This window comes from Phaethon aethereus (genome assembly GCF_964289735.1).
Source record: "Phaethon aethereus genome assembly, chromosome: W".
Classification (NCBI taxonomy): Eukaryota; Metazoa; Chordata; class Aves; order Phaethontiformes; family Phaethontidae; genus Phaethon; species Phaethon aethereus.
The window spans coordinates 11644699-11654640 of record NC_138581.1 but is presented as its reverse complement, the minus strand read 5'-3'; the positions used below and the strand labels follow the sequence as shown (position 1 = coordinate 11654640).

General features: G+C 41.6%; 1 protein-coding gene across 1 annotated transcript; it reads left to right on the top strand.

The window, feature by feature from the left end:
• Window positions 1–1493: 1493 nt before the first annotated feature.
• LOC309415125 (BDNF/NT-3 growth factors receptor-like) lies at window positions 1494–9720 on the top strand (the record flags this gene model as incomplete). The annotated part of the gene is made up of 6 exons (XM_082012573.1): window positions 1494–2185; window positions 2541–2571; window positions 4417–4432; window positions 5058–5190; window positions 6678–6977; window positions 9677–9720. Exons 1-6 carry the CDS (start codon window positions 1951–1953, stop codon window positions 9718–9720), a joined length of 759 nt encoding a protein of 252 aa, XP_081868699.1. The 5' UTR covers window positions 1494–1950.
• Window positions 9721–9942: the final 222 nt, after the last annotated feature.

The following is a 9942-nucleotide window of genomic DNA, read 5'->3' as shown; positions in this document are numbered from 1 at the left end:
ATTGCCAATTAATTGTAACAGAGTAGGATAGTGAGAAATGAAACAAAACTAAAAACACCTTCCCCCCATCCCTCCCTTCTTCCCAGGCTCAACTTCACTCCTAATTTTTCTACCTTCTACCCCCTGAATGGCACAGGGGGTATGGGAAATGGGGGTTGCGGTCAGTTCATAATGCTTCATCTTTGCCGCTCCTTCTTCCTCATGCTCTTCCCCTGCTCCAGCATGGGGTCCCTCCCAATGGGATACAGTCCTTCGCAAACTGCTCCAGCATGGGCCCTTTCCACGGGGTGCAATCCTTCAGGAATGGACTGCTCCAGTGTGGGTCCCCTGTGGGGCCACAGGTCCTGCCAGAAAATCTGCTCTGATGTGGGCTCCTCTTCACAGGCTGCAGTTTCCTTCAGGACATATCCACCTGCTCCAGTGCAGGATCCTCCATGGGCTACAGGGGACAACCTGCTTCACCATGGTCTTCACCACGGGCTGCAGGGGAATCTCTGCTCTGGCACCTGGAGCACCTCCTCCCCCTCCTTCTTCACTGACCTTGGTGTCTGCAGAGTTGTTTCACATTTTTTTCTCAGTCCTCTCTCTCACAGCTGCTGCACAGCATTTTTTACCCTTTTCTTAAATATGTTATCACAGAGGCATCACCAGTGTCACTGTTTGGCTCAGCTTTGGCTAGCTTGGAGCCAACTGGAACTGACTCTGTCTGACATAGGGGCAGCTTCTGGTGTCTTCTCACAAAAAGCCACCTCTGCAGCCCCCCACTACCAAAGCCTTGACACGTAAACCCAATACATACATACATATCCAGTACAGCCAATAAGTTCTGTTATTTGAGAGGTTAAATTGCAAGTCAAACTTGCCTGGAATTGTTGATGAGAAATGCCTCATAATTGAGGGTAAGGATTTTTACAGTGTGTAGGAGCTCCAAATGATGGTACAGTATCTCTGAAGAAATATCCAGCATGTTATGTAATTATTTGCTATGCAAATAAATACAATGTTAGGTCTTGCATGCCTAAAGTCTTTTGACATCCCTGGCAATATTTTTGAAGAGAGTCAGCTCCAAAGTAGTCTATAACGTATTGGGTTTTTGGAAGCACTCAGCATATTGGTGCTGTTACTCTTTTGAAAGTTCCCATTGCTTTGGACACTGAAGAATGAGAAAAAAGAGATATGAAGTGGTTTATAGCTTTGTGAGATGGTGGGAGAGTCCTGACTCTTTCAAAAGCTAGGCTGGCTTACTGGTGAGTGGTACTATCTCGCAGCTTTTCTTCTTTCCCTCTTTTTTGAGGGCAATAGCTAAGTCTGCTGAAGTGCCCTGGATAGCAGCTCTGTGCAGTCGCTGATCCTCTCTTCTGTCCTTTCTCTCCTCTGGTTTGATCTGTTCAGGGCTTTGTTTCCCTCTTGTGCACTTTGTACTTGAAGGTCTAGGTTTTGCTCTGCTGTCTATGAGCTTTCTGTATGAGAGGGAGGGCTTCAGTCTCTTATGTGATACCATGGGGTAATGGGATTTTCATGTTAACTGTAGTAGAGAATAGTGGGAATACCACAATGTGAATTAGTCCCTGGAAAACAGAAATTTCATTGCAACTGCTACAACAGAGATAGATTAAATTTCCTGTGTTAAAAAATTTAGGGATTTTTTTTTGTAAGTTAAAACCTGAAGTTAGGCTAACTATTTGCCCACCTGAAACATTTCCCTCTATAATTAGCTTAATGTATTTCTACATGCTAGAATGTTTCCTTTGGATGTGAAATGAAGGAAGCACAAAAAATTTTATGTAGTAGCTTAAGGTTTGTATTTATATATCTCCAACAGTGCTGTTTGTACTCCCTTCCTGAACAATAACTGACCACAGTGAATTTTATGTAAGCAGTGTTTTTGCTTGCATTTATACATTTCCCATAGAATTGAGCAGTATCTATTTCTGGCAAACACAAATATCCATGTGGTGTGGTTTTTTTGGGTGTGTTTTTTTTTTTTTTGCTTGTATCATAGACTTGCCCTCAGCAAACTTAAGCAATTACAACATCACCGTGGTGGAAGGAAAGAGCATCACATTGTACTGTGATACTACTGGAGGGCCGCCCCCTAATGTATCCTGGGTGCTCACTAATCTTGTTTCAAACCATGAGGTAAGTTTCATAATCAAATATGTGGCAATTCAGAGACAAGACATCTGCCAAAGGATGAAATAAAGCCTTGTCTCTAATTAACTTTTGATAAAAAGTATGAGATAGTAAATTAATGTTAGGATTACATTTATTTTCCAATTACTTTCAATCCATGGTGACTGCTGCAGTGCTTTTGGAAAATGGCAAACATTCATTCCTCGAGAAACTGATTTGCACTTAAGGTTTGGGATGTTCTTTTGTAAATGAGAGTGCTGTAATTTCATGGAAGTAATGTAGCACATCAGGATACTGAAGCTTAAGTAAGTACTTTCTTATTATCAAAAATATCTGCATCGAGAGAACAAGTCCAATCTACTCGAATTGTGAGAAAAGCTTTGTCTCTAATTTTATGACATTTTTAGGTCAAAAGCTTGGTGTGCTGGAACTTTGGTTGTAAGTATTAATTACTTTGTGGTTTGTTTAATTTTCCTTTAACAAAACAAAATAACAAGAGAATCATGAAAGTCAAAGTCAAGGTTTTACTATGGCAAAATTTTCTTATGAAGTATGAAAATGTTTCCTCAATAAACCCATCCAGACAGTGGGAATTTTGTTTCCTGAGATCCTGGTATTCTGTGTACCTGCCTTAGACTGTGTGTGCAGTGGAGATATACTGATTAAGTTCTTTCTGATGGAGATGTTGATAAGGAGAAGCATTTAAGCAGGTCTTCAACATGCAGCTGTTGACCTCCTAAATTGCCATTATTTACACTGTGCAAGACCCTCTGTTATTTACAATTTTATGGCATCAGCTTCCCTGCATTCATGAGAGTAAAGACTGACTAAAGCTTTCTGGTCTGTACAAAGTGCTTGATGTGTACTTCCAAAACTGTTCCTGCAGTATGGAAGAGACAGGACTTCTGGGGTCTCTTAACCCCTGTACTTTCTTCACTGAGGTCATTACATTAGGCTTATGTAGAATTTGACTAGCCTGTCTTTCAGCTTTCATAAGAGCTTTGCAGAGCTCTGGGTTTATTTTTAAACTTTGCTCTAATGTGTAAAACTACCCAAATGCATCAGTTATCAACAAGAACAAGAAATTAAAAGAGTTTGAGGAATTTATGCAGCTGTGGGGTTTTTTGGGGTTTTCTTTTTGAGTCATGAACCGAGACAAATGTGGGATACTGTTCAAAAAGTAAGATCACCTAATTTTTTTAACCTTCCTGTCTTTCAAATGCCATGTTCAGTTTTCTTTGAGCTTTCCTGAAGAGCTTTTTTATCCTGACATAACTTTGTGAGCAGGGCTTATAATATAGCTGTGGAGCACATTAGTCTTTTCAGTAGCAGAAGGATGAGTGCCTTTTAAAGCTCATTTGCCGTTCACAACTTTCCTTTTCTGTGAGCGTTGGTTTTGGTTTACTTTTTCTCACTTCATCTTTGTTTCTGCCTCCCTTTTCTTAACCTCCTATGCTGCTTCTGCCTGTTTTTCTTTCCTGTTTTACAAGGAGAAATGTTAGCAAAAGTGAAAACCAACCTTCAGTCCTGCAACATTAACCACATGCTCAGGTTTCATGCTGATGTATAAGTTAGTTAATGTCAGTTAGACTTTTCTTGCTATGTTTCAGCCTGAGCCTGCAATTGAAACCCTGTGCTTTGACTCCTGCTTTGAGGACTGCTCACCTCTGAGAGTTGCACATGGAGAAACGTGCATCGGGGTGTTGGCTTTTCCATTCCTCCTTCCCCAGTGTCACAGTGAAATCAATGGGACATTTGACTTAAGTGGATTTAAGATGTCATCTCGATGTTTAAAATTCTGGTCCTGCAATCCTGTATGCAGGAGTGTTCACACATCCCCATTGTGTACCACTGGAAGTTACTGTGGTTTTACAGGTGTAGCATGTCATTTGCTTGTGTTCTGTGCAGCATCAAAGCATATGTGTACAATAAGCACCCCAAAAAGCGTTTTTTAAACAATCATCCTAATTGTTGGTTATTTTCTATATTTGTTTTGGTTCCTTTCCTTTTTAATAAAATAATCTTGCATTTTATGAAAAATTCAAGTATGGAAATAGTAATTATTTGGCTGACATTTTAAGAACTCTCATTTAAGATAACAGTGGCTTTAACAACTAGCTTTGCTAGCTGGTATTATTTTTTTTTAAATCTTTATAATTACTTTTTGCTTTTTTTTGTAATTAATTTTTGTAATTTACTTTATGCAGTGTAGCATAGCTGCATATTTAATACAGCATTTAATGCACTGAACTTTCTGTAAATCATAATTCTTACCTCAATTAGCCTGTGCTCAAGCATGGTAAAACAGCACTTGGGCAGTAGTTCAGTTAGTAGAAGGGACATACTCTCTTGTGGAAGGTTCCATGATAGCAAGAAGCTTTTAAGAGACATTTGGCTAAGGAGAAGCGAGAAGACATGTAGTCAAGGTGCAGTAGAGCTCAGAAGGCAGTAGTAGAAGAGATGTCAAGCTAAGTGTAAGTGAAAGAGATAAAAGGAAGAGTGAAGCGAGGACTGAACAGAATATAGGAGGGAATAAAAAGATTAAAGTTATTAGAGATAGACCATAGAAATCAATCATGAAACTGAAGAGAGGGATAAGCAAGGGAATGGGTGCAGAAAAAAACATTTGTGTAGAGAGAAAGAGGTGTCAAAAGAAAGGGAGAAACAGAAAGTGACGTGGTGGAAAAATGAATGAGTTTTGGGGGCTTTGAATCCACCGCTACCGATGGTTACAATTAGTTCTGTAGGTGTTTTGCATCTGTTTGGATAAGACACCAAAGTAATGCTTTGATTAATTACAGTTTGATACAGCTAAAATGAAGGGAAAATGGAAAATGCTGTTGAACTGTGGCCAATGGCTCCCCCTCTCTCCACTGTTTCTTTATGCCATATTTGGCACATCCATATTTTTTGATCATTTGTAGAGTGACACAAGTAAGAATCCTGCCTCACTAACCATAAAGAACGTTTCATCTGTGGACAGCGGACTGTGGATTTCTTGCATAGCAGAGAATATTGTGGGAGAGGACCAAGTCTCTGCCGAGCTCACAGTATTCTGTACGTAAGCAGGCTAAACCACATTGGCAATAACTATTTTGGGTATAAATATTTGTTGGGCACACAGGTGGTTGAAACAGAAACACCCTTTAAGCATGTGAACTATCTATTGCAGTTAATTCTGGGAAAAGCCCAATGAGCAGTTGTTATTTTTACCTTTTTCTGCTCTGAGTTCTTCTGCAAAAATTATGTTTCGAAATGCTTTATCTTCCAGTTTCAGCAATCTGTAAGTAAATGTCTGAAACCCCAAATACTCAGTGGTACTGTCAGTGTGAACAGGTTTGTAATAGTGTGCATATACATACATACTATCTTGGGAATTAAGAAACATGAATGCATCAAAAGTCATAGAAATTATTTATAATAAACTACAAATTTTAATTTTTTTAACTAAACCAACAATTGCTTTGTTCAAAAGTTAACACACTTACTTCATTTGTTCTGCCAGATGTGAATTTATTTGTCACAGCTTTGAATAATTATTTGTCAGGGCCAAAGAAGGGGGAAGGGACATGTAGTATAGAAGCATTGGCTTCTTAGATCTGAGATTCCAGCCTGAATCCATTTTATGCGAAATATGTTTTCACGAGTTGCAACCCTTTGTTTAATTGAAGATGGGAATGGAACATTTCGTAGATAGAAAATTTTTTCAGCATGTGCTCATGACAGTAAACTTGAGAAATCACTCTAGAAGCACTTAAAATGTTTTGTAGGAGGAAATTAGATATGTAATAGCTATGGAAAGGGACATAAACTGTAAATGTTTGAACAGTGTAAATGAGATTGTGAGATCGGCACTGTTATGAGTGATAAAAGGGAGTATAACTACATGAAATTGGATGCAGTTAAGAATGAATATCAAGGAAAATTTCCTAACAGTGAAATAATGTGCAAGGTGTTGGAATAGTCTCCTGAGGGGAACAGAAATCTGTAAACTTGAAGCATTTAACACGTTTGAACAAAGAATGAGAAAACGTGTAGTAGAAAATGGTCCTTCCCTGACAGAAGAATCCAGGGAATGAAGTCAGCTGTTCTGGCTTTGATTCTTTTAAAGAAGTCACCTGAAAGTTTGGATTCCTAGCTGAGTATATTTCCAGTACTACTTGCTTTTGTCTGACTTTTAAATATTTTTAATACTGTTTTGTTCCTTCAGCACTCCTCTGTGCCATTTTTTCAGCACAGTAAAGCTAAAATTTCCCTATCTCCCTTCTCAGGGATCTGGTAACTGAACTTTCCACACCTTGCAGAGTAAGTGATTTAATGGGGGTTCACACTTTGTCTGAAACTAGTTAGTTTTGTTTCTTTCTGAAGAATGGCTTCATTTCAGTTGTGAGCACAGTACCCAAGGCAGAGCAGGTGGGCTTCCTGTGTGAGTATCCTCCAAATAGGTATAAATCCTTCAAGTAGTGTATTTTAGCACTGATAACCTGAGAAAAAAAGACGTTTGGGATATTCTGATGTTCTTCACTCTTTTTTTCCCAATATAGTTGCACCAAATATCACATTTATTGAATCTCCAACCCCGGACCACCACTGGTGTATTCCATTCACTGTGAAAGGGAACCCTAAGCCCACATTGCAGTGGTTCTATGAAGGGGCTATACTGAATGAGTCTGAATACATCTGTACTAAAATACATGTTATCAATCAAAGTGAATACCATGGCTGCCTTCAGCTGGACAACCCTACTCATCTGAACAATGGTGCTTATACCTTACTAGCAAAGAACGAGTATGGAGAGGATGAAAGACAGGTTAATGCTCATTTCATGTCAGTGCCTGGAGATGGTGAGTATATTTTTTTTAATGTTAGCAATTGCAAATTGACAAGAATGTGGAGACAGTGCTACTGGCCAGCTTACCTATTTTGGAGGAAGCTTTTTATACACATGTTCTTTCTCTGAATGAATGTCTTCAAGATTAGTTGTAAAACAATATATTTTTTAACATTTTCTTCTTGTTCGTTGCTTTTCAAGGGAGGCCATGCTAGTGCTCTTTAAATCCTCCTCATGGGTAACCATCCTCAGTGCCAGTTAAGGCTAGTAAAAGATTGCTGTTTCTGAAGTGTTTTCTTTAGCCTCACTTCTGATCCTGAAAAACACTGAGTACCAATTCAGTCACTCTGCAAGTTTTCTACACTGTGTACAAGTGCAACTAGGCAGTGCGTTCAAGGGCACAGGGAGTATGCCTATGTAGCATCTAGTGCATTAATGCAAAATCAGTAATGCAGTCCAGTGAGTTGATGATAATATATTGTGTAGGACACTTAGAGGGAGCTGGATAGAAATCAAGTAACCCAGAGGCAGGATGGACCAGCTCTCAGGTCCTCACAGGCATATAGACATCCAATTCCCATTCATTTCGGTGGAGGTTGGGCATCTGCATGCCTAGGAATATCTGTGCTCAATATGGTTATCTTCAAATGTATGCATCTTATGCTGCTCTAAAGGCTCCAGATCAGACCTCCCAAATGCTATGTGAGCAGTCTCAAGGTGGACTAATTCACTGAACTGCAGGGACGACTGTAAGTAGTTAATGTACACTGTGGTTTGATCTTTTCCCACATTTTCAAAACGATATTTGAAGTGACTGTAAAAATATAAAGGCATACATGTAAGTGCATTTCTGTAGGTGAAAAAACTGAGTGGACCTTGAGTGGAAATATCGGTGTGGTTTTGTACAAATAATTGCAGAATCATATCTGAAAATATGAGCGTGTATACCTTTGGCTTTTTAACCATGGGATAGAAATAGCCTCCCACTTTTTTGAAACAGCAATATGCAGTGCTAATGTTATGTGACAGAAGAAATATGAATATTTAAATTCCATCTCCTACACTCTAGGCTACAGACAGTAAAAATATCACAGAATCACAGAATCACTAAGGTTGGAAAGGACCTTCAAGATCATCAAGTTCAACCATTAATCCAGCGCCACCATGTTCCCTAAACCATGTCTTGAAGCACCACATCCACTCGTTTTTTGAACACTTCCAGAGATGGCGACTCCACCACCTCCCTGGGCAGCCTGTTCCAATGCCTGACCACCCTCTCAGTGAAGAAATTTTTCCTAATATCCAATCTAAACCTCCCCTGGCGCAACTTGAGGCCATTTCCTCTCGTCCTACCGCTGGTTACTTGGGAGAAGAGACCAGCGCCCTCGTCGCCACAACCCCCTTTCAGGTAGTTGTAGAGAGCGATAAGGTCTCCCCTCAGCCTCCTCTTCTCCAGACTAAACAACCCCAGTTCCCTCAGCCGCTCCTCATAAGACTTGTGCTCCAGACCCCTCACCAGCTTTGTTGCCCTTCTCTGGACACGCTCCAGCACCTCAGCATCCTTCTTGTAGTGGGGAGCCAAAACTGAACACAGTATTCGAGGTGCGGCCTCACCAGTGCTGAGTAAAGGGGCACAATCACTTCCCTACTCCTGCTGGCCACACTATTTCTGATACAGGCCAGGACACTGTTGGCCTTCTTGGCCACCTGGGCACACTGCCGGCTCATATTCAGCCAGCTGTCAACCAGCACCCCCAGGTCCCTTTCCGTCAGGCAGCTCTCCAGCCACTCCTCCCCAAGCCTGTAGCGTTGCATGGGGTTGTTGTGGCCAAAGTGCAGGACCCTGCACTTGGCCTTATTAAACCTCATACAGTTGACCTCTGCCCATCGATCCAGCCTGTCCAGATCCCTCTGCAGAGCCCTCCTACCCTCCAGCAGATCAACAATCCCACCCAACTTGGTGTCATCTGCAAACTTACTGAGGGAGCACTCGATCCCCTCATCCAGATCATCTATAAAGATATTGAACAAGACTGGTCCCAGAACCGAGCCCTGGGGAACACCGCTTGTGACCAGCCGCCAGCTGGATTTAACACCGTTCACCACAACTCTCTGGGCTCGGCCATCCAGCCAGTTCCTCACCCAGTGAAGAGTAAACCTGTCTAAGCCACGAGCTGCCAGTTTCTCCAGGAGAATGCTGTGGGAGACGCTGTCAAAGGCTTTACTAAAGCCCAGGTAGACAACATCCACAGCCTTTCCCTCATCCACTAGGCGGGTCACCTGGTCATAGAAGGAGATCAGGTTGGTCAAGCAGGACCTGCCTTTCATGAACCCATGCTGGCTGGGCCTGATCCCTTGGTTGTCCTGCACATGCCCTGTGAGTGCCCTCAAGACAAACCGCTCCATGATCTTCCCCGGTACAGAGGTCAGGCTGACAGGCCTGTAGTTCCCAGGATCCTCCTTCCGGCCTTTCTTGTAGACGGGCGTCACATTGGCAAGCCTACAGTCATCTGGGACCTCCCCTGTTAACCAGGACTGCTGATAAATGATGGAGAGTGGCTTGGCAAGCTCCTCTGCCAGCTCTCTCAGTACTCTTGGGTGGATCCCATCAGGCCCCATAGACTTGTGGGTGTCCAGGTGGTTTAACATGTCCTTAACTGCTTCCTCCTGGATTATGGGGAGTTTATTCCACTCTCCATCCCTGTCTTCCAGCTCAGGAAGCTGAATACCCTGAAGATACTTGGCCTGGCTATTAAAGACTGAGGCAAAGAAGTCATTAAGTACCTCAGCCTTATCCTCATCCTTGGTGGCAATGTTCCTCCCACATCCGATAATGGATGGAGATTCTCCTTGGCTCTCTTTTTGTTGTTAATATATTTGTAAAAACATTTTTTGTTATCCCTTATGACTGTGACCAGATTGAGTTCTGGCTTGGCTTTTGCCTTTCTAATTTTGTTTCTGCATGACCTAATGAGATC